The sequence below is a fragment of the Taudactylus pleione genome, unplaced genomic scaffold (genome assembly GCF_031769625.1).
Source record: "Taudactylus pleione unplaced genomic scaffold, aTauple2 ptg000677l, whole genome shotgun sequence".
NCBI lineage: Eukaryota > Metazoa > Chordata > Amphibia > Anura > Myobatrachidae > Taudactylus > Taudactylus pleione.
In genome coordinates, this window is record NW_028285079.1 from 1,838,082 (window position 1) to 1,864,074 (window position 25,993).

Sequence of the window (25,993 nt, forward strand, 5' to 3'; positions counted from 1 at the left end):
GTGCACTTTTATGTCGGAAACGACCAGCGGTGCGCACTCCCGCTGGTCGTTTGCGACATTGTCCATCGCCTGAACATGCAGCACAATCTGACGACCTCGTCAGGTTGCTGCATGTCAGGGAATGGGGGAGAGAGCCCGGCGCTGAACGATATCGTTAATGATATCGTTCAGCGGCTGTGCTCAATGTCATGAACGACATTGAGCACAGCCTGCCGGGGACACACTACACGATATCGCTCAGGGAGCATATCGTGTAGTGTGTACGCACCATAAGATGGTAGAACGCTAAACTCCCCTCCTGATATCAGAACCCAAAATTCAGTTATTTGCACGGTTTGAGCATTTATATATATATATATTTTTTTGGTTGATATCTATTTCTGATCTATTGCTGTCAAATAGCTACAGAACATTTTGTAGGAAATTCTGGATTAAGTAAAGAATTTGTGACCTCATCAGAAACCTTTGAGCATTACAATGTTCTGTCACATCATTTGTTTGGGGTTTTCCTGCTAATAATTCCTGAATTCGGTTGGAGGAAAATCACAGAACACTAGGATAATACAGTATAACCTGTAATCACGTTTGGTTTTGATTCTATGGAGCGCGAGCGTTTTTCTCTGTCCTGGAATCTCCTCCAGTTCATACAGAAGCCGGAACAGCCGCTGTCACTGGGTGGGGGGCCTGGGAGAATGTGGCGAACGTAGGGGGGATTGCCGATGGCTGTTGTAGGGGAAATGTTACCTTAAATGTCATCAAAACACAACCATGGTTCAGTGAGGTTATAGTATATGGGCATCAGCAAGAGTAACAAAGTATTATGTATATACAGTATTTTCCATTATTTATACTGAAGGGAAAAGGTGGGTAAAATAGGAGTAAATGAAGGAACGGGGTAACATGGTATTTGTTGTGCAACCCAGTCTCAGGCCTCTTGCTTGGCTCTCTGCAGCAGTGAGACGGCTATGTTATTATGAGGTTGCATGACATGATTTACAGGCCTGTACTGCAGGATATAGGGCCTCATTCAGACCCGGTCGCAATGGTCGATGTTTGCCCACTGGGCATGCGCACATTGGAGCCTGTTCCGACGTGCGCATGTATGAGACCCGGCTAGCAACGACCGATCCGGGTCTCACACCAAAGGGGGCGAGCTGTCGATGTTTGACAGCTCGCCCCGTTTGGAAGGCGGGTCAGGGGGGTGGCCGGCCAAATGGAGGCGCTCCCGATGGAACGCTTGCCGTTTGGGGGCGGCCCCACTGACATCAGCAGTGATGTCAGTGGGGAGCTTCCTGCTCTATCAGAGCAGGAAGCTCCCTGGGGCTTGTGAGGGCCGAGACCCAACCTTAGAGTCTCGTCGCGATGGTCCTGACCATCGCTACAATCACCCTCTTCGGTCGCTAAGCTGTGGGTGGTAACCCACAGCTTAGCTAGCGACCAGGAGGCCGCACTTCAAGATGCAAGCGGCCGCCCTCAATCAGAGCGACCGCTTGCATCTAACGACCAGGTCTGAATGAGACCCATAGTCCCAATCCTGTGGCAAGGGCAGGAGTTATAGAGGGGGGTGTTGCGTCACCCCAGCAGCGTTGGCAGGATCGCCATGCAAGGACTGGGACCCTCATTTTCAGCCTGTGCTGTTCCTCTTGTTGCCCCAATCCCCTCCGCTCTATTTCAACTCCAAAACCAAATTGGGAATCTGCTTCATTTTATTTAGTACTTGGAATTATGGCATCAGAATCAGTAAATACAACTCTGCTTAACAATGTTACCAAACACAACCTGGGCAGGGTCAGGGTGTGGGATGACCAGTCTAGATAAGAGCTTCTGAGTCTGTTAGCGCTAGGACACAATTTCCTGAGGAACCTCACTAGCTGCCCTCCTGAGCCGGCGCACGGGCCTGGTGTAGGTCTTTGTCAGGACCATCGCTGGCGATCAATGGTCTCCGATCTCCTGCAGTGACTCTTATGTGCAGCATTGGAGGGACGCGTCTCTTATCCCCAAACAAATATTAATTTGCACAAACAAACTATTGTAACATTTATTTATACTGCAACAGCGTATGTGCGATCGCTGATAAATAGTTCCGTCATTGAGCATTTTCACGCCTTGAGGCAAAACCTTAGGCCTCTGCTGCGATCTGTATTGGGAACACCGGAGAACTGTTTTAATAACAATGTTGGTGATTTGTCTGAGTTGATGTGTTATTAGTGTGATTCTGGTTTTCCTGTGCGTGTACTATTACAGAGCGCAGGATTCGGAGGTGCACGCAAATCCCATTGCGGCTGAGAGCCTGTACGCAGCGGATGTCACATCTGCCGCTTGCAATCAAAGACGCACCATTGGTCGCTGAATGTCCATTGGGAGTAAGCCGCCAGGGCCTTACCCACTGCGTACGAAGTCGCTTTTACAGACACTATTGAGTTGACGCCCCCTCTCCGTTAACTCCCCCCATGTGCCCCCTGACCGTCAGTCGCACAGTGCGCCCGAGTCCTCGCTGCCACTGCGGTCTAATCTAATTTGTTGCAGCCGTAGTATAAAAAAAAAAAAAAGAAAGCTTGGGTCCACAAACGTCGACTTTGCGTGAAACTGAATCTGGCCCTCAGTCGCCCTATTCACTAACTGATTATCACATCCGTACATCCTTACTATAGGACGCCCCTAATATGTTTGCTATAGACTTTTTTTTTGCTTCCAATGGCCGCCTATTGTATTGATCCCTCATTCCCTTCCTCTCTGTGTATGTGCAGCAGAGGGACCAGCTTGTCTGTCATTTCCCAATCTGTGGGGCGATGGGGTTGCCGAGCAACTGGAAGTGTAGCTGCTGGGTAAATCTTTATAACCTGGGAGCAGCGGCAAGTAGACGTCACTATCATTAATGGTCACATTACAGGGACTCGCTGTGCTTCTTACCTCAGGCTTCTGTAATGTACCCAGTGCTCTAACTGTCCTACCACAAAATGGCTGCCTTCACCCCCTGCAGGGACCTGAGCACTATAAACATACCGGATGTTTCCCCTAGCACTGAGCAATGCAGGAAAAAGTCAGCTGCTTTGTAACTGCGATTTAGAGTTGAGTTAATCTGCTCCCACCAGACCCAACTGTAATTCTGTCCCCGCGTTTTACATTAGCCCCCTCTAGCGCTACATGGTTTTGCTGCAGTGCAACATTGCCCCTCTGAGACAGATTTGTGCTCCATCCTCCTCTCTGGCCGCCTCAGTCCCCACCCCCATCGCTTTGAGTCATGTTATAAGATTACTGCGGTTCGGGGGTCTCCAGACCGTGGTACACTATAAGATCATCTGGTTCCTGATGGTAAATACTTAACTTCAATAAATATCAACTTACAACTGTTCCCATTTCCCAGCCTTTGTAAGTACTATGTCTAACAGGCAGGCAAATGCCGATCGTACCGCAGAGTTGGCTATGGCTGTGCAACGTCTTCCGTGCGCTATTCCTCACGCGGTGACCGTCCTGCAGATCATCAAGAACTGACGCAGATACTCGGACGCGAACTGGCCAAACCATTTATTGATCTTTATATGTTACACTGGTTCCATAACTGGAGAGAGCATTTACATCACAAACTTAAACATGCAAATATATATACAGTATATGTAACGGTATATACCCAATCTACATCATTTACATCACAAACTTAAACATGCAAATATATATACAGTATATGTAACGGTATATACCCAATCTACATCATTTACATCACAAACTTAAACATGCAAATATATATATACAGTATATGTAACGGTATATACCCAATCTACATAATTTACATCACAAACTTAAACATGCAAATATATATACAGTATATGTAACTGTATATAACCACTCTACATCATTTACATCACAAACTTAAACATGCAAATATATATATACAGTATATGTAACGGTATATACCCACTCTACATCATTTACATCACAAACTTAAACATGCAAATATATATATACAGTATATGTAACGGTATATACCCACTCTACATCATTTACATCACTTTTTTTTATTTATAATTGAATTATACCTAATCGAAGTCTGTGTTCTCTCAGCATCAACTGCCTCAAGTATGTGGAGGTCCCAGAGGTCCTTAATCATCGCTATCAACTACCTCCCCAGCCTCTATACGTCTGCTTGTGAGGTCTGCACATGAAGACCACCATCCCCTCAGGACCTTGCCCTTGGTTGCAACTTTTCCAAACCCCCGGGCACCGGTACCCCAGGACACTGACAACTACACAGTCGTATAACTTTGCCTGAATCTAGCATCCCCCCCCCCCTTCCCCGGTGGCGACATGCCTGCGTTCTTTGTAGCCACTCCCATTACCTCTCACATCTGCTCCCTGACTGCCAATCACACAGAGTAAAAAAGTCACTGCAAGTGACTATGGTAATGTACCTTGATGCATGCGCAGGGCGTCTTAGACTCATGCACATTTTACCGATAATCGCTCAACTGCGAAAATATTGGCATTGCGCGCATCTGTGAATCAGAGCCTGTATCTTTTCCCATTAAACCTTCACTTGCCAAAACGTTGCTCATTTTCTACTTACTTTTATTTTTCAATTTCTAGGGTCGTCTTTATTGTTAGAATTGTCCCCTGGATGGTACAGTTGGCAGCTCTGCATGGCATAGATGGTCACTTTCTCTGAGCCTCTAACCCCCCGACCCTGCGTGAGTCAGTGTGTGATTGGCATCACTCAACAGAAGGGTCATGATGCCGGGCAGAGGGCCTGATTCAGAGCTGAACGCTCTGCCCAGAGCGCTCGCTCTGAATCAGGGCCCTCCTACCTTTTTTTGGAGCGTCCTCATGGACGCTCGCATAGCTGTGGGTTACCTCCCACAGCTCTAGCGAGCGTCCATGATGATGGTCGCGATGGTCTTGACCATCGCGACCATTGGGCTTGCGACTGAGACCCTGCGGTAGGGTCTCGCTGCAGCAAGCCCTGGAGTGATTTTGGCTCTATCAGAGCCAAAATCACTCCCACTGACATCACTAGTGATGTCAGTGGGGCCGGACCCAGACGGTAGGCGTTCCCATGGGAACGCCTCCGTCTGGCAGGCACGTCCCCGGCACGCCCACCAAAGGAGGCGTGCTGTCAATCAACATCGACAGCACGCCCCCTTTGGTGCGAGACCCAGAGCGACAGCTTGGCTGTCGCAGTCCGGGTCTCGCGCATGCGCACGACGGAGCTCCCTCTGTCGTGCGCATGCGCAGTGGGGAACATCGACCCACTTGCGAGCGTACTGCCGCTCGCGAGTGGGTCTGAATGACCCCCAGAGTCCATGGGACAAGGTTGGATGAATCGGATAAGTAAGGAGAAGAGAACACATTCAACAGATAATGGGGCCGAATGTAATAGGGTGAGAGTTTAGAAAATGTGGGCGTTTAGCAGTAAATTCTCACATTGGTCGAGTTGTAACTTCAAAATTTGGAGAAAATTTGGATGAAATCTTAAATCGTGAGAGTTTTTGGAGTCTGAAACACATGCGAGTTTGCTCTGTTGCTTTATTCTCAGACTCTATTACATTGGCCAAGTTTAAAAAGTGTGAGAGAGGACATTTTCTAACCTCTCACCCTATTACATTTGGCCCAATATGTTGGAGGGGTCTCTGGAGACATCAGGGATACTGGATATGGGTAGGAATGGGAACGTAAAGGAGAAATATGCGTCAATCTTGGGTTTGAGTTGGCCGCGAACAGTTACAACATTATGCAGAATTATTCCACACTATCACGTCACTTGGAGAAGATGGACCCCCAACATTCTAACTTTGTATCCATTATACAGTAAGTAACCGCTTCCTCTAGTAGCTTAATCCCCTCCCTCAGCGCTCTTCCATCAGGGGTCAGTGGTTACAGCCTCCTCCTAAGGTTCAATAAACTCTCCTTCTGCTGCTGAGACCCATACACACTGAGGAGCTGGAACGGATCCTTTTTCCTCTCCGGGGAATTGAACGGACAAACCTTCAGGTGCTCAGACATGGGGGAGATGTCATCAAACTTCCACCGGTGGACGGGAGAGAAGAGGCTGCTGAAGTTCCAGACCTGAAACAGGAGAAGAGAACATGGATCATGGGGCGTTCTAGCCATCATTTCATGTCATGTTCCTGAGGCAGCTCCGTGTGTTCCAGCATAATAACCTGCAGATCCACTGGGTCTCACATATGTCCTTGGGGAGCACTAAGGACGAATGTTCTCCATTTGTAGTACAGGTGTAGGAATTGGTGACTAATCCATTCAATAAGAAAGTGGGCGCTACATAATGTCCCACCTCTGACAAGATCTGGAAAACATGCGCTGTTACCGGTCGCTGAGGGGTGACCAGAGAATCCTACAACCCAGAGATGGGGCCTGAGACCAATCTCACAGACACATCGCCCCCTGACTCTTAAGCTGGGTAAACATGTAAAGATTTTCTGTCCAACCATCCAAGTAGTTGATTGGTTGGAATGAAAATCTGGTAAGGCAGAGGTTCCCAAACGCAGTCCTCAAAGCTTCACAACAGTTCAAGTTTTAGAGCTATCCATGGTTGAGCACATGTAGTTAAATCAAGTTGACTGAGGTACTAATTAAGTCACCTGTGCTCAACCATGAATATATCTAAAACCTGAACTGTTGGGGAACCTTGAGGACAGAGTTTGGGGACCTCTATGGTAAGGTATGAAAGCAAATGACAATCAGCAATTTGCGCCCAAACGCCGGAAAATGGACAAAAACTGTTGTTTGAACAAATTGTTTAGATCAAACATTTATCAAATTTGTCTGACCGACCATTTTCATCTGTTTTCTGGCATTTAGGACCAACTTGCTGATCATCATTTACTCCCATACGTTACCAGATTCTCATTCCAACCAATCAGCTAGTTGGATGGTTGGACAGAAAATCTTTAGGTGTGTACCCAGCTTTGCAGTGGTCATGGACAATGGTCTAGTGGGCATAAACTCTTCCATAATAATCCATCTGTGGCAATAAAATACACTGGCCAGTACAGATCCTGAAGAATGGTTTAATGTCCGTGCCTATTGATTTTGATTTTAATGTGTGTCTCTCCCGCTCCATTTCCCCCTTTTTTTAAGATGGGTACACTGTTGATCCTAGTTTTACACACTACATATTTTAATTTTCAATTGTATGTTGAAATATCAATGCTGTATTTTTTTTGTGACTTTACATTGGAAACTGTATAATTTTTGTGCCTTTTTTTGCTGTTCTTTTTTTTTTATAATATTTTTGTTCAGAAAGGAATGGTTTAATGGGGGTTTTCATAATAACTATGCAAAGACTTGTGTGAAACTAGTACTCAGATCTATAGACAATTCTTTACACAAAAAGTCAATGTAACAACTATACTGTGATTCTTCAATAAAAATATTGCTTATTTCTACCCACTAAAAATGCTATTAATTATATGAACTAGGGGTGTGCACCGGCCACTTTTCGTGTTTTGGTTTTGGATCTGGATCTTTCATCGTGTTTTGGATCTGGATTGGTTTTGTCAAAACCACCCTTCCGTGTTTTGGGTTCTGGGTTTTGTGTTTTGGATCTGTATTTTTTTTTAAAAAAGCATAAAAACAGCTAAAATCACAGAATTTGTGGGTTTTTCTGCTCCTATGCTATTATTAACCTCGATAACCTTAATTTCCACTCATTTCCAGTCTATTCTGAACACCTCACACCTCACAATAGTGTTTTTATATCCAAAAGGTTGCACCGAGGTAGCTGGATGACTATGCTAAGCGACACGAGTGGGTGGCACAAACACGTGGCCCATCTAGGAGTGACACTGCAGTGGCAGACAGGATGGCAGTTTGAAAAACTAGGCCCCAAACAGTACATAATGCAAAGAAAAAAAAGAGGTGCAAGATGGAATTGTCCTTGGGCCCTCCCACCCACCCTTATGTTGTATAAACAGGACATGAACACTTTAACAAACCAAACATTTCAGCGCCAGGGTCTGCCACACGACTGTGGCTGAAATGATTGGTTCATTTGGGCCCCCACAAAACAAGCTGGCAATTAATCTGTCCCTGCACAAACTGGCTCTACGGAGGCAAGATGTCGTCCTCATCCTCCTCATCCACCGATTCCTCACCCTCTTCAGTGTTGTGTACATCCTCATCCTCACAGAGTATTAATTTGTTCCCGCTGGAATCCACAACCACAGGTCCCTCTGTACGTTCTGGAGGCTGGTCTCCATGGAAGAGTTGATAATAATTCATTTTATGAACATCATCTTCTCCACATTTTGTGGAAGCAACCTCCTACGCCTTTCGCTGACAAGGTTCCCGGCTGCACTAAACTCTCTTTCGGAGTACACACTGGAGGGGGGGCAACTCAGGTAAAATAGAGCCAGTTTGTACAGGGACCTCCAAATTGCTTCTTTTTCCTGCCAGTACAGGTACGGACTGTCTGACATGCCTACTTGGATGCTGTCACCGATGTAATCCTTTAACAGACAGACGCACGCTTGTCGCTGCTGCTTTGAGGATTCAAGTGCGGCTACAGCCCACACAATTCACAAAGACAGAAAAAAAAAAAGAATATTTTTATTGTTTGTGGAGCTCACTTTGAGGGTTACACCACCCTTTAACAGACAGACGCACGCTTGTCGCTGCTGCTTTGAGGATGCAAGTGCGGCTACAGCCCACACAATTCACAAAGACAGAAAAAAAAAGAAGAATATTTTTATTGTTTGTGGAGCACACTTTGAGGGTGTCACCACCCTTTAACAGACAGACGCACGCTTGTCGCTGCTGCTTTGAGGATGCAGGTGCGGCTACAGCCCACACAATTCACAAAGACAGAAAAAAAAAGAAGAATATTTTTATTGTTTGTGGAGCTCACTTTGAGGGTTACACCACCCTTTAACAGACAGACGCACGCTTGTCGCTGCTGCTTTGAGGATGCAAGTGCGGCTACAGCCCACACAATTCACAAAGACAGAAAAAAAAAGAAGAATATTTTTATTGTTTGTGGAGCACACTTTGAGGGTGTCACCACCCTTTAACAGACAGACGCACGCTTGTCGCTGCTGCTTTAAGGATGCAGGTGCGGCTACAGCCCACACATTTCACAAAGATAAAAAAATATATATATTTTTATTGTTTGTGGAGCGCACTTTGAGGGTTACACCACCCTTTAACAGACAGACGCACGCTTGTCGCTGCTGCTTTGAGGATGCAAGTGCGGCTACAGCCCACACAATTCACAAAGACAGAAAAAAAAATAATATTTTTATTGTTTGTGGAGCACACTTTGAGGGTGTCACCACCCTTTAACAGACAGACGCACGCTTGTCGCTGCTGCTTTGAGGATGCAGGTGCGGCTACAGCCCACACAATTCACAAAGACAGGAAAAAAAAGAAGAATATTTTGATTGTTTGTGGAGCGCACTTTAAGGGTTACACCACCCTTTAACAGACAGACGCACGCTTGACGCTGCTGCTTTGAGCATGCAAGTGCGGCTACAGCCCACACAATTCACAAAGACAGAAAAAAAAAGAATATTTTTATTGTTTGTGGAGCACACTTTGAGGGTGTCACCACCCTTTAACAGACAGACGCACACTTGTCGCTGCTGCTTTGAGGATGCAGGTGGAATCTAGACGGGATTTGGAACCGGGGACACACTACCTCCATCAATTGTCTAAATCCCACTGCACTAATGGCGGATACCGGACGCACGTCTAACACCAACATAGCAGTCAAGGCCTCAGTTATACGTTTTGCTTCAGGATGACTGCTGTCGTACTTCATCCTCATCGCTAGGGACTATTGGAGGGTCAATTGTTTAGTAAAAGTAGTGGTGTTCCTACTTCCTCTCTGGGATGATGAACAACTCCCAGCTGCAGCAACAGCACTAGGAGGAAGTGGTTCTTGATCTTTCCCTATTTTATTTTTATTGGAGAAAGTTTGGTCCTCCATTTATGTTATATTGATATATACGTGCGGCTAAGGCGCACACAAACACAGAAAATATATATTTTTTTGGTTTGGACTGGAGTGTACTTTGGGGGTTACAGCACCCTTTAACGGTCAAGCCAGCCGGCCCTTTACTTATGACACAGGCGCACGCTTGGCACTACTTTGTTGATGCACGTGCGGCTACTGCGCACACAATTCACAAACACAGAAAAAATATTTTGTTATTTGGTTTGGAGTGTACTTTGCGGGTTACAGCACCCTTTAACGGTCAAGCCAGCTGGCCCTTTACTTATGACACAGGCGCACGCTTGGCACTACTTTGTTGATGCACGTGCGGCTACTGCGCACACAATTCACAAACACAGAAAATGTTGTTTTTTTTGGTTTGGACTGGAGTGTACTTTGGGGGTTACAGCACCCTTTAACGGTCAAGCCAGCCGGCCCTTTACTTATGACACAGGCGCACGCTTGGCACTACTTTGTTGATGCACGTGCGGCTACTGCGCACACAATTCACAAACACAGAAAATATATTTTTTTGGGGTTTGGACTGGAGTGTACTTTCGGGTTACAGCACCCTTTAACGGTCAAGCCAGCCGGACCTTTACTTATGACACAGGCGCACGCTTGGCACTACTTTGTTGATGCACGTGCGGCTACTGCGCACACAATTCACAAATACAAAAAAATTATTTTGTTATTTGGTTTGGAGTGTACTTTGGGGGTTACAGCACCCTTTAACGGTCAAGCCAGCTGGCCCTTTACTTATGACACAGGCGCACGCTTGGCACTACTTTGTTGATGCACGTGCGGCTACTGCGCACACAATTCACAAACACAGAAAATATATATTTTTTTGGTTTGGACTGGAGTGTACTTTGGGGGTTACAGCACCCTTTAACGGTCAAGCCAGCCGGCCCTTTACTTATGACACAGGCGCACGCTTGGCACTACTTTGTTGATGCACGTGCGGCTACTGCGCACACAATTCACAAACACAGAAAAAATATTATTTTTTTAGCACTTGGGGGGAGCACCCCTGATGGACAGAGTGCCCCCTGGACAACACTACAGCACCCCTTTAGGACTGGGACACTGCACAGGAATTTGGAGTGGACACAGCCCCTATGGAGAACTGACTGCACAACACAGTCCAGCCAGCCCCTATGGACTTTGAAGTAGTGGACACAGCCCCTATTAACAACAGCAGCACAGCACAGCACAACACAGCCAGCCCCTATGGACTTTGAAGTAGTGGACAACAGCAGCACAGCGCAGCACAGCACAGCACAACACTACTCTGCACTACACTACACTACACAGCCCAGCCAGCCCTAACTCCCACCCTCCCTCTTCACTGTCCACAGCCGAGTGAGAAAATGGCGCCGACGCGGGTACCTTATATAGGATCCAAAACCCGCGAGACCCGGAAGGCGGGATGATGACGTTTTGCCTCGATTTCAGATCCGAGTCAGGCGGGAAAAGTCGAGCCTGACTCGGATCTGCCTCGGATCGGGGGGGCTCAAAATCCGAACCCGCTCACCCCTAATATGAATATACATTATAATAATAATACAAATATTCCTATTCACCTCCTGTAAACGATCTCTGATTGTGTCCATGATCTCACAGTCTCTGAGATCAGACCCTTACCTTCCTCCGACATCTCCATGAAGTTCCACCATGTGAGTAAGTCTTCTTCTCCCAGTACAAATGCACCATCCCTCTCTCCTGCAACAAAATGGCGCAGACATCCCTCATGAGAGCAGACACCTGGGAGAGCTGGCAAAGGCTGAAACTATCCAGGAACCCGGCAATGTGCTGAAGGATCTCTAATGGGAGGCTGGTTAGGGAATCTCTGCTCTTTCCTCGGTGGCTTCTTGAAAGGTTCGGTCTTACTCCCTCGTACAGAGCGCAATCGACCTGCGGCTTCAGTGCAAATGTCTTCAGCTGCTTGCTATAGATAACTTGTGACCTTTGCCCGTCAGGCCGAAATCTGTTTTGCAAGAAAGTGCAACCCAGGTAAGATAGGGGGCAACGCTGCTGGAACCATCCGCTGAGGCAGGACTGTATGTCCGAGTGGACATTCTTGAAGTGTGAGGCAAACTCATCTCTGCGGAAGAAGAGGTTACATGAGAACGTGAAGGAGGAATTACTCTTATTGTGCCTCCTGTTTACACAATCACTCTCCAGGTCCAAGTAAAGGCCTACGTTTCTCATATTCTTTTCAGCCAGAAGATCTAATAATACTGTCTTGTCAGAGAATGGATCTAAGCCAAAATTATAAGTCTGTGTTGCAAAGTCAATGAGCAACCCATCGAGGGCCTTCATCTCCGATATGGCATGACCCTTCAGCTCCCTCTCCAAGGCACTTAGCAAGGTGGTGTTAACGATATCAGACAGTGGCAAGTCTTCTGCCAGGACCCCAAGGTCAGAGGTGTCCACCAGCTTCTGAGCTTTCTCCCTCTTGGGACGATCATCTCCAAGTTTGGCTCTTCTGCCACAGTAGCTTGTTGGAACTTTGAAGGTGCACACGGTCTCCACTGTGTGGGGTTCCAGATTTCCGTAAACAAAATCCTTCTCTTTAGGAGTACACGCAGCTATCTGTCCAAAGTGGATGAGCATACTGCCGTGGTGCACTATGTACATGTTGTAACTTCCGCAATCCACTTCTGATTTCAGTCGTTCTAGGACACCCTCTTGCCATGGAGCAAAGCCTGTTTTCTCCATCTCCAGCCTTATGACCTCTTCAAGCTTTTTGTCTTCATCTGGTCCCTGTTTTCTCTCTTCTTTTACATTGGCTTTCTTGCCAGGTGGCTTACTAGTGCCCACAGATAGGCTGTTGTTTTGTCCGGTACTTGACCCCTGAGACTTGACTGCCAATTCGTCCTTGCTAAAAATCTTATCCCATTTTGTGAAACAGTTTAAATCTATGTCACTGTGTCCCTGAGCCAGAGCCTCCCGTTCATTCTGAGTGAGCTCCACCATTTCTTCATCGCTCATCACCAAGTTTCCTCCATTTTCCAGATCACACCCTTCTACAGCCCCAGCATCCAGTTCCATGTTAGATGTTTCCTCTTTTATTGTGTTTTTGGGGTGTTCGGATAGCTCCGGGAAAAGTTCAGCCATCTTAAGGGAGCCAAAGAGGATCTTCTGATCCCCGAGGGATAAGGCCACATCCAGATGTTCCTCTTGGTCTTCTTCTTTACAAATGTTTTCATAGAGTGCTTGGTCCTTGTCAATAATGGGCCAGCGATTCCATTCCATGGAGCAACAGACCACACTGGCCGGGCAAACTTTCAGGTGCTTTGCCTGCTTGTATCGTGACATGGAGAAGGGACAGCCAAACACAGAGTTAAGGCAGGGGACCCATTCATGGGGGCATAGCAGGTGGTGTTCCTCTTCTTTGCACAGGTGGAACCTGGCGCCACAGTGCAAGCGGCAGCTGATCACCATGCAGGAGATACCAGTGTTGATGGGCGCTTGGCAGTGCTTGTTGAAACATCTCTCACAATGGGTATGCTGTCCTGGCGGGGGTCTCTTTGTCCTCCTCTTGATGTATTAAGATTAAAAAAAAGGAAAATGGACAACAAATTAGAATAATTTTACGTATGGTTAAATCACCTGTATTTTATGCTGTAAATAACTACTGATGGCCAATGCTGGCCACTCATGGATAATGTAAGGCCATGGGGTTATTTTTGAGCAAATTAGCTAGAATTATGGCAAAATTTGATTGAGGTTGATCAACTTTTTGTTGGACGTGCTGGAAAATTTTATCATCTCATGAGCGCGTCATACGTATGTTTGTCGATGCACAAAATTGCACTCCCCGTCTAGACTTCCATCATGGCTGTTAATTGACCATGTAGTTAGCCAAAGACGTGTGATCCAACTGTTCAGTGACTGAGGGGAGTTGCCCGGTCTTCCTGTGTGGCCAGCATGTGAACTAACAAGGCACAAATGTAAAACAAATCAATAAATAAATGAGAATGCTATCAACTTGGGTTGAGTTAGTCGCAGCCCCAGGCCCCTTCCATAGCGTGGGCCCGCCAGGTTTTTAAAACAAAATTAGAAAAACAGCAATACGCCCCATTTGATTAACAGCAGAACAAATTTTTGGACAGAAACAAAAGTAATTATTAATTGCAGCAGTGTTGGTAAATATAGTAGTTGGAAATTAATCTATTATTCATTAATAGTCCAGTATTCCAGCCTCATTAGTCCAGGCTCGTTATCCGGGCACGAGAGCATGATAATGGTATGTTAATATAATTATTAGATTATTGCACATTAAGATAATGTTAAAATGTAATATTACCATTATTAGAATATTACTTGTTATGACAATGTTATACGCAATCTGCGTTTACCATTGCATAAAGGACAAGTCAATCTTTATCCAACGATGTCTCCTTTTTCGGGGTCCAGAAAATATTCTGCTGTCATTAGGGCTATGATGGGAGAAAAATAAATAAAATATCCGCATTGACTAATTCCTTTATTTCTCATCTATACTAATATAATAAGAACGGTCTGTCTGTCTGTCTGTTCCACGTTGGTGCAAAAACGACTGAACTGATTTTCAGGAAAACTGCATCATTGTATAGTGGAAACTCCTAGAATCATGAATGCAAGAGATAGGCGCGGTGCCATGCACACGGCTGGTAAGTGAGGTGGGGGGAGAGGTGCTTTGTACCCTCGGTCACATGAATAGGATAGGCTAAATAGCAGTCTGTACACAGGGCACAGAGTGACATTGGTGAGATACCGTAGGTGTGGCACCATGCGCGTGGCCGGTAAGGGGATGTAGTCTGGATGCCGACGGTCTAAATGCCGACCACCGGCTTCCAGCCACTCTAATCCCGGCGTGGTACTAATGACAGGCGTGGAAAACTCGACGCCTGTCATTAACCATACGCCGGAAGACCTACGCCCAGCATACCGAACGAATGTAAGCCGGAAGCGGACAGCCGCGCGGGGGGGTAGGGCTAGGTTTAGGGCTCCCGGGGGGACTTAGGGTTACGCACCCCCCCGGGAGGGTCAGGTTTAGGCTAGGGGAAGGGGGGGTTAGGGTTAGGCACCCCCGGGGGGAGGTTAGGGTTAGGCAACCCCCCAGGGGACTTAGGTTTAGGCAGTGGGGAAGGGGGGATTAGGGTTAGGCACTTGGGGGGGAGGTTAGGGTTAGGCACCCCTAAGGGAGGGTTAGGGGGTAGAATTAGGTTAGCGATACTTACCTTAGGGACGTTCGGGATCTTCACCCTTGCCGGGCTGCCGCTGTCGGGATTTGAATACCTACTACACCCCTGGTAAGGGGTGAGGAGAGAGATGCTTTGTGCTTTAACAGAAGAGCTCAGACTGAAGAGACTAATGCCTCTTTTCCACCAAAAACCCGGGTCCAACCTAAGTTTTCAGACATAGTTCACTTCCAACCCAGGTCAGACACCATTTATACAGCACCATCAATCTGGGTTATTCTCAGGTCAGCCCCGTTTACACGGGGTCTGCCCTGCTGAACTTGTGAGGTCATAGAAAGTGGGAGGTGACTGCTCCACAGCCACCAATCAGCTAATTTTAGGCATGACCCAGGTCGGATTACCCGGGTTGCGCCGTTTACACTGCACCATTACCCAGGTCCATCCTGGATCAGACCATGGTAGCTACCTGGGTTGGATTGCTGGGTCACTTGACCCAGGTTATTTTTCAGGGGCCCTTTTACACTGAGCTGCGACCCGGGTAGACCCAGCAAAAAATCAGGTTTTTGCTCTGGTGTAAAAGGGGTATTAGGGGTATATTTACTAAAGTGAGAGTTTTTGGAAGTGGAGATGTTGCCCATAGCAACCAATCAGATTCTAGCTATTTTCTTCTAGAAGGTGCTAGTTAAATATTAAGTAGAATCTGATTGGTTGCTAAGGGCAACATCTCCACTTCTAAAAGCTCTCACTTTAGTAATATACCCCTAAGGGGCCTATTTATCATAAAATATTTGCAGTATATTCAGAATATGTGAAGTTTGGCCCCAGCAACTGCAGATGGCTTTGTGCTGCTGTAGCCTATGGGCAACACTTTGTAAACTTTACCGGTGACCCTCCCCAGCAATAGCAGCCGCGTGGTCAGTAGACCATACATGGGCGAGAGTCCCGGCTGATGTGATCACTTCACTCCGGGCACATTGTAAGGACGGGCTCCTTTCATAGACCCTGTCCCTGCATGTGCTGTTGATTGTGTATAAAAATAGATGTTATAACATTGTCTTTTAAAGAAGAACTAGATGTCCCAGTAATCCTCCCCCGCATGCTGGTACTTGGAGAACCACAAGTACCAGCATGCGGGCATTAAGGGGCTGCTGGTACCTCTAGTTCTCCTGCAAAAGACAATGTTATCACAGCTATTTTTAATTATACACATCAGCCTGGCACCCACCAGCCAGGGGTGCCGGGAATAGCCCAGAGCTATCAGCCCAGGCCTGGGATGCCCTGGAGAGGGGGAACCCCTTTACTCGGGGGTCCCCACCTACCCAGGGGTCCCCGGCCTGGGCTGACTAGCGGTCAGGTATAATGCTTTGGCCAGGGGACACGGTGAAAGGGTACCCCAGCTGTGACATTACACACCCGCTAGAAAGAGCCTGGTGCTGGTTTTGGAAAATATGGGTGACCCCTACGTCTTTTGTCCCCCGTATTTTCACAACCAGGACTGACTTAAAAAAAGCCTGGTGCTGGTTGTTTTTATAAGGGGGGACCCTAGGTCACTTTACAACCTTTTTACACACAAAAGCATGCACGGATCTCACTGATCTGTGCATGCATCTGTGAAATTAATACCTGCTCATGCTAAAATCACCAGCATGAAGCAGGTCTATTATTTTTGGGATTTGAAGTTCTGTTTTGAGTTCGATTTGGTGTTCCTTTTTAAATAGAATATTAGTAAATCAGGGATTTGTATGTTGGTCTGTTTTGCCGATGTTCGATTTTGAGTGGGATTTGACTGGGATTCGGTTTTATGTTCGATTTGACATTCGGTTTTGCCTTTAGTAAATCTCCAAAGGCAGAATCGAATGTAAACCGAATGCAAATCACTCAGAACTCAAATTCAAACATTAGTAATATATCCCTTAGTCTTTATTTGATAACATGATTTACACTACAGGGGGGGGGGGGTACTCTATAACAGAGGAGGAGAGGAAACATATTGTCTAAGGGGCTAATTCAGCAGTGCACACAAGTGCACTGGTGAACGCAGATTCGCGATTATCAGGACTCTGTGCATGCACAGGACCCATTCTGCGAGTGTGCAAAATGGTTCCTGCTAACACACACGCTAGCCCTTGAATGGCTCTGCCTGATTTACAGGCAGAAGAATTTAAGGGTCGGGGGCGGGGTTGACCGGAATTCCCGGAAGCGGGGCATGTCTGCCCTGTTTTCTGGGAGTGGCCAGCCCAGAGACTGCATGGACATACACAGTCTGCCTGGTTCCGTCCACCATCGTGACCAACAACCACCGATGGTCGTGATGGTGATCCCACCACTGCGACCTCCGTCGCAGTGCTGGATTCACAAATGCAGCAGGGGTGTCATACAGGAGGTGTCATACAGGGGGGAGTCATACAGGGGGGAGTCATACACCTCCTGCTACATTTGCATGGGGTGTCATATAGGGGGCTGTCATACAGGGGGTGTTATAGAGGGGGTGTCATACAGGGGGCGTCATACACCTCCTGCTACATTTGCATAGAGGGGGTGTCATACAGGGGGCGTCATACAGGGGGCGTCATACAGGGGGCGTCATACACCTCCTGCTACATTTGCATAGAGGGGGCTGTCATACAGGGGGGCGTCATACAGGGGACGTCATACAGGGGGCGTCATACACCTCCTGCTACATTTGCATGGGGTGTCATATAGGGGGCTGTCATACAGGGGGTGTCATAGAGGGGGCGTCATACAGGGGGCGTCATACAGGGGGCGTCATACACCTCCTGCTACATTTGCATAGAGGGGGCTGTCATACAAGGGGTGCCATACAGAGGGTGTCATACAGGGGGAGTCATACAGGGGGTGTCATACACCTCCTGCTACATTTGCATGATTGCAAAGCTGCTGCGTGTATACATCATATATCTATAGCCTACGTGTATACGTCATATATCTATAGCCTGTGTGCATACATCATATATCTATAGCCTGCATATATCTATAACCTACGTGTATACGTCATATACCTATAGCCTGCATATATCATATATCTATAGCCTACGTGTATACGTCATATACCTATAGCCTGCATATATCATATATCTATAGCCTACGTGTATACGTCATATACCTATAGCCTGCATATATCATATATCTATAGCCTACGTGTATACGTCATATACCTATAGCCTGCATATATCATATCTATAGCCTACGTATATACGTCATACATCTATAGCCTGCATATATAATATATCTATAGCCTACGTGTATACGTCATATACCTATAGCCTGTGTGCAGCTTGATAATTGCCATACATACTGAATCAGGCCCTGCGTTTCCTGTGTTCTCCATAGCCTGTAATGTTATACTGTTATCTTTTTGCTACATCTTATACTAATGAGTAAATAAAAATAATTTGAACAAAAGATAATCTTCCTAGCAGGTGTATATGTGCATAATGCCCGGCCGGCGTGGGCCACAGCTGAGCGTGTTACCGCTTCCTGAACATGCGTAGAGATGTCACGCAAACAGATGCACTGCGCAGACTGGCGTATTACATAGTCAGGCCGTAGCGTTTACTTATTTATTCCCATGTGAATCAGCCCTATAACCAGCCCTATAATCAGTCCTATAATCAGCCCCATAACCAGCCCCATAATCAGCCCTATAATCAGTCCTATAATCAGCCCTATAATCAGCCCTATAACCAGCCCTATAATCAGCCCTATAATCAGCCCCATAATCAGCCCTATAATCAGCCCTATAATCAGCCCTATAACCAGCCCTATAATCAGCCCTATAATCAGCCCCATAATCAGCCCTATAACCATCCCTATAATCAGCCCTATAATCAGCCCTACAATCAGCCCTATAACCATCCCTATAACCAGCTCTATAATCAGTCCTATAACCAGCCCTATAACCATCCCTATAATCAGCCCTATAATCAGCCCTATAACCATCCCTATAATCAGCCCTATAATCAGCCCTATAATCAGTCCTATAACCAGCCCTATAACCATCCCTATAATCAGCCCTATAACCATCCCTACAATTAGCCCTATAACCAGCCCTATAATCAGCCCTATAACCAGCCCTATAACCATCCCTACAATTAGCCCTATAATCAGCCCCATAATCAGCCCTATAATCAGCCCAATAACCAGCCCTATAACCATCCCTATAATCAGCCCTATAATCAGCCCTACAACCAGCCCTATAACCAGCCTTATAACCAGCCCTATAATCAGCCCTATAATCAGCCCCATAATCAGCCCTATAATCAGCCCTATAATCAGCCCCATAATCAGCCCTATAATCAGCCCTATAACCAGCCCTATAATCAGCCCTATAACCATCCCTATAATCAGCCCTACAACCAGCCCTATAACCAGCCCTATAATCAGCCCTATAACCATCCCTATAATCAGCCCTACAACCAGCCCTATAACCAGCCCTATAATCAGCCCTATAATTAGCCCCATAATCAGCCCTATAATCAGCCCTATAATCAGCCCCATAATCAGCCCTATAATCAGCCCTACAATCAGCCCTACAACCATCCCTATAACCAGCTCTATAATCAGACCTATAATCAGACCTATAATCAGACCTATAATCAGCTCTATAATCAGCCCTATAACCAGCCCTATAACCATCCCTACAATTAGCCCTATAATCAGCCCTACAATCAGCCCTATAACCAGCCCTATAATCAGCCCTATAACCAGCCCTATAATCAGCCCTATAATCAGCCCTATAATCAGCCCTATAACCAGCCCCATAATCAGCCCTATAATCAGCCCCATAATCATCTCTATAATCAGCCCTATAATCAGCCCTATAATTAACAAATGTCAGAAATTATATTGTTTGGAGAATAAACACAAGAAAAAAAATAGATTTTCTCAAGAAATTACCGGAAATAAAGTACCAGCCAAGCAGCTCCTAACTGTCATGCCACAGACTGTTTGAAAAATATCAGTTAGGAACTGATTGGTTGGTACTTTATCTCCGTTCACTTTATCTCCATCCAAGGCTTAGTGTATAGACTCCAAAGACGTGGTGAGACGACGGGAAAATGATACAGATGTCCCAGCAATGCGCAAATGCAAATTCCTCCCCGGAAGAGGGCCTAAAGCTGGCCACACATCTAAAGATGATCTGTCCAACCATCCCACTAGTTGATTGGTTGGAATGAAAGTCTGGTAAGGTATGGGAGTAACTGATGATCAGCAATTTGCTCCTAAATGCCAGAAAAACAGATGAAAATGACGTCAGACAAGTTTATTAAATGTTTGATCTAAATAATTTGTTCAAATAACAGTTTTTGTCCATTTTCCGGCGTTTGGGAGCAAATTGCTGATTGTCAGTTACTCCCATACGTTACCAGATTTTCATTCCAACCAATCAACTAGTTGGACAGATAACATTTAGATGTGTGGCCAGCTTAAGGCTATAGGTGCGTACACACACAATGATGTAACTGTTGAATGATTTTCGTTCAGTTTTTCCCTTGAAAAAGTGAACGAAAATCGTTTTACAAAATAGTTGGTTTTACTTTACTTAACAAACGATTTCCTGTGTGTAGAAGGAGAAATGTTGCAACTTCTATTGAAAATCGTTCAGTTGGCCAGTCTGACTGAACTACAATCGACAAACGTGAACGCGCATGAACGATAATCGTTCATCGTTTTACACTGAACAATTTTTTGAACGATTGAACGATAACGATGTCGTTATAATTAAATCGTTAAAAAAATCGTTGTATGTGTACGCACCTTAAGAGAAGCCCCAAAAGTTTCCCTTATTGTCCACACGGAACATTCATTCATTAGCAGATGATTTCTGTCATCAATGATTATACATCATCCTAAGGACACTTCCATTCTGACCTCACTTATAATAATTTCACCTTTTTGTCCTTGAGAGATGCAAACTGAGAAAATAACACACTAAAGCTGGCCATCCACTATATAAATATCTGTCAGATATCTGTCCAATCTGGCTGGTTACTAAAGCTGGGCATCCACTCTACAATTATCTGTCAGATATCTGTCCAATCTGGCTGGTTACTAAAGCTGGCCATACACTCTACAATTATCTGTCAGATATCTGTCCAATCTGGCTGGTTACTAAAGCTGGGCATCCACTCTACAATTATCTGTCACGGATCTGTCCAATCTGGCTGGTTACTAAAGCTGGCCATACACTCTACAATTATCTGTCAGATATCTGTCCAATCTGGCTGGTTACTAAAGCTGGGCATCCACTCTGCAATTATCTGTCAGATATCTGTCCAATCTGGCTGGTTGGAATGAAAACCTGGTAATGTATGGGACCAAATGACAATCACCCATTGGCTCACAAACACTGAAAAACAGACAAAAATTACCATTCAGACAAATTCGTTAAATCAAATGAATTTAACCAATTTGACCAATCATTTTTGTCTGTTTTCCAGTGTGTAAGACCATATAATCGATTGTCATTGGCTCCCATACATTACCAGGTTTTCATTCCAACCAGCCAGATTGGACAGATATCTGACAGATAATTGTAGAGTGTATGCCCAGCATTAGTAACCAGCCAGATTGGACAGATATCTGACAGATAATTGTAGAGTGTATGCCCAGCATTAGTAACCAGCCAGATTGGACAGATATCTGACAGATAATTGTAGAGTGTATGCCCAGCTTTAGGTGCATATTCAATTAAGTGCGAGGTTTAGCAAGGAAAAAACCTCGCTCCCAATTTTGGATTACCGCTGGTATGCGCACTCCCGATAATTGCGGTAGCCAATAAAAAAAAGTTTTCAGTACTGAAGACCCCGCGCCGTGTTAAAAAATAGAAAAAATTCTACACTTACCTGCCTGGGGCTCTCCATGGCTCTCGGTGGCCTCCCCTCTGTCTTCTCACTGGAGAGAGGGCTGCTGGGAGTCCCGGGAGCTGCTGGGAGGTTCTAGGGTCTGGTGGGAGGAGCAAGGGCTGCTGGGAGATGTAGTTCTCCGAGCGCCTATTACAGGGGGGTACATAGACACAGTGGGGGGGGGGACACACCGGTGGTCACACACACACACTGACACACCCTGCTGCAGAAGACCCGGCTCCCGACGTTGCATGCAGAAGACAGCGCCTCGCAGGTGCGGGACTTTTGCTTTTCTCGCCCCCAATTGAATAAGCCCCTCTGGGCTCCATTTACTAACGAGTTCCACTTGCAGTGATATTTTTCTTTATGGTTTACTGCGTTAGTTTCACATTTTTATTGCATATTTAGTAAAACATATGCCCATTGCGAGCGCTAATGAAGAACGTCCTTCTCGGTGCTATTTTTCATATCTAGATAATGCAGACAAATTTTTTAATTTTCATATCAGTTGTCCTGCACCTGCGCATCAGAGGGTTAGAGTCCAGCGCACGCGCAGTGTTACAGACAGCCAGCCTCTCATGACAACCTCTGGCTGATCACATGATTATACACAGCTGCCGCAAAGTATCATGGGTAAGTCCCCGGATGCCGGAGCTGCCTGCCGGGACCTCAGCGCTTGTGAGCGCGTTATGACTAAGGCCAGCGCCTGGAGAATTTATTTCACATATACGAATGGTAAGTTAGCTTTACCGCTCGTTACTAAATAAAGGTTTCCATCTGATGTCATGTGTGATGCGCAACTAAATAGCGCTATGCTAAACAACATATACCACACATTAATGAATTTCAACAACTGTTACATTACTTAACTTATGGTGGGTACACACTGGGCGATATTACTGAGCGACTGCATGATTACGACATCGTAATCGTGCAATCGCTCAGTAATCGTGCACAAATCGTGCCCTTTTATGTCGGAAACGACCAGCGATGCGCACTCCCGCTGGTCGTTTGCGACATTGTCCATTGCCTGAACATGCAGCACAATCTGACGACCTCGTCAGGTTGCTGCATGTTAGGGAATGGGGGAGAGAGCCCGGCGCTGAACGATATCGTTAATGATATCGTTCAGCTGCTGTGCTCAATGTCATGAACGACATTGGCCCTCATTCAGAGCCGTACGCTCTGAGCAGAGCGCACGCTCTGCATGAGGGCCGGGCTCCTTTTTCATGGAGCGTCCTCCTGGACGCTCGTATAGCTGTGGGTCACCACCCACAGGCTATACGAGCGTGCATTTTGATGGCCGCGATGGTCGTGACCATCGCGACCATCGAAATTGCGAGCCGGAGCCTGCGGTTGAGGTTTTCAACCGCAAGCTCCGGAGTGATTTTGGCTCTATCAGAGCCAAAATCACTCCCACTGACATCACTAGTGATGTCAGTGGGCCGGCTTCTGACGGGAGGCGTTCCCGTGGGAACGCCCCCGTCAGGGAGGCACGCCCCCGGCACGCCCACCAAAGGGGGCGTGCTGTCAATCAACATTGACAGCACGCCCCCTTTGATCGGACACAACGAGCGAAGGAAAGTCCTTCGCTCGTCGTGTCTGGCGCATGCGCACGACGGAGCTCCCTCCGTCGTGCGCATGCTCAGTGCAGACCATCGACCCACTTGCGAGCGTACAGCCGCTCGCGAGTGGGTCTGAATCAGGCCCATTGAGCACAGCCTGCCGGGGACACACTACACGATATCGCTCAGGGGGCATATCGTCTAGTGTGTAGTACGCACCATAAGGAGTTTGAACAGCTCAAATTCGTTAGTAAATGGGCCTGATTTAGCAGTGGACAGAATCGCAGAGCTGTGTACGCGCAGATTCCCGGTTATCGCGCGTGCACCGGCTGCATGAAGCTCTGATATCAGATTACACCCCACATCCATAACGCAGAAATATTCAGGGCAAAATACGTGAAATAAAGTTTCTGCCTTTTTTATGTCCTTATTATAATAAGTCCCATATTTACATGTAACAGCCAAGTCCAATAACGCAATTATTATAAGTCACATACATGCGCAATAAAGTAATTATTATAAGTCACTTACAGGCGCGATAAAGTAATTATTATAAGTCACATACAGGCGCGATAAAGTAATTATTATAAGTCACTTACAGGCGCGATAAAGTAATTATTATAAATCACATACAGGCGCTATAACGCAATTATTATAAGTCACATACAGGCACTATAACCGCAGTCTCTTACCTGCCGCCTAGTAAATATAGAGGAATAAATTCAGTCATCAGTCTCTTCCCCAGGCATCTCTGTGTGACCGAGGAGAAAGTCACATTGGAGAGTTATAAATAATGGTCTGTGGGCAGCGGCCCAGGGGCTCCTCTTACTGGCTGCACTCCCTAATCTCCTCCCTACAGACATGAGACTGACCCCTAGTCCCCCCCCCCCCCACAGCTGCACTGTACCAGGTCCGGGACCAGAGACTGCAATCTGTCCATCTTGTCTTCTCTACCTGAGGAAAGGAAAGGAGACATCTGCTGGGTGAAGAGGGGGCACTACCACCATGGCAGGGGCACAGTGGCTATAGGGGCCTGGAGGCGTGCGGGAATTAGTGGCAGCCGCAAGCCATGGAACAGTGCCTGCGCTACTGAGGATCTCGCTAATGGCGCTGAAACAGGGCTGCGCTATGCATACACAGACGCAGGAGGAGGTGTAACAAACCTTAGACAGAGAATAAAGTGCAGACGTTGCCCATAGCAGATTGGTTGCTCTGGGCAACGTCTCCATCATCTCTCTATAAGTTTTGATCCATCTCCCTCTCAGAGAGACAAGTGGGGGCTGTGAGATGAGGGACCCTGCTCTGGGGCCCAGTGATGTACTCACACAACACTGCCTGGGTTACCTATGCACTAATATCATACACTGCCCCAAGAGTCTGATCAGGGCGCCTCACCTACCGGAATCTTATGCTGGGTACTAGCTGACGATTGGTAAGTGCATATACATACACATACCAATCAATGGCCTGATGTGTCGGGCATGACGTCACAACTGGGCAGACATATAAATTTGCCCGCCCAGTTGAGCTGTCACTCCCCGCATGTGTAAGGGCGATCGGCAGGTCATCCGTACACACCAGCAGATGCAACGGTATATCTGCATATATATCGGCCATCTGCTGTGCTGCACAGCCGATGCGATATGTCTGTGAACAACGGCCAATATATCGCCCTTTACAGGGACCCAGCGTGAGGTTTATCAAAGCTTGGAGAGAGATAAAGTACCGACCAATCAGCTCCTAACTGTCATGTTACAGGTTGTGTTTGAAAAATTACAGTAAAGCTGGGTACACACGTAAAGATTTTCTGTCCAACCATCCAACTAGTTGATTGGTTGGAATGATAATCTGGTAACGTATGGGAGTAACTGATGATCAGCAATTTGCTCCTAAATACCAGAAAACAGATGAAAATGACGTCAGACAAGTTTGTTAAATGTTTGATCTAAACAATTTGTTCAAACAACAGTTTTTGCCCATTTTCCGGTGTTTGGGAGCAAATTGCTGATTGTCATTTGCTTTCATCCCTTACCAGATTGTCATTCCAACCAATCACCTAGTTGGATGGTTGGTCAGAAAATCTTTACGTGTGTATGCACCTTTAGGGGTTGATTGGTTGGTCCTTCATCTCTCTCCACTTTACCTCTCTCCAAGATTTGATACCCCCCCCCCCCCCCCAGTCATCTCCAAGCTTCAGCGCTTTCAAATATCTTCCCAAATGCTCAGACGGCAGCATCTGTCTATAGAGCTCCCATAAGCCGGCATGCAGAGTATTTCAGTCACACCATGCAGTAGATTATTTCTTATGGCTGATCTCAATGACAACGCAGAAGCCCTGTGAGAGAACAGGGAAGGAGAGGAACGTACATTATTTATTACCAGCTATTTATAGTGCACACATATTCCGCAGCGCTGTTCAGATAATAT

The 25,993-nt window shown here is 46.4% G+C and overlaps 1 protein-coding gene across 2 annotated transcripts; it reads right to left on the minus strand.

Moving 5' to 3' along the window:
- Positions 1 to 5,290: 5,290 nt before the first annotated feature.
- On the minus strand, positions 5,291 to 24,331 carry FBXO40 (F-box protein 40). Of its 2 annotated transcripts, XM_088455890.1 has the most exons (4): positions 24,259 to 24,331; positions 14,311 to 14,391; positions 11,591 to 13,489; positions 5,291 to 6,057 (listed from the first exon to the last, which is right to left on the minus strand). In XM_088455890.1, exons 2-4 carry the CDS (start codon positions 14,311 to 14,313, stop codon positions 5,866 to 5,868), a joined length of 2,094 nt encoding a protein of 697 aa, XP_088312016.1. In that variant the 5' UTR covers positions 14,314 to 14,391; positions 24,259 to 24,331; the 3' UTR covers positions 5,291 to 5,865. The 2 variants fall into 2 exon arrangements, with proteins under 2 accessions (XP_088312016.1, XP_088312017.1); XM_088455891.1 differs by lacking the exon at positions 14,311 to 14,391 and having other exon boundaries at positions 24,259 to 24,322.
- Positions 24,332 to 25,993: the final 1,662 nt, after the last annotated feature.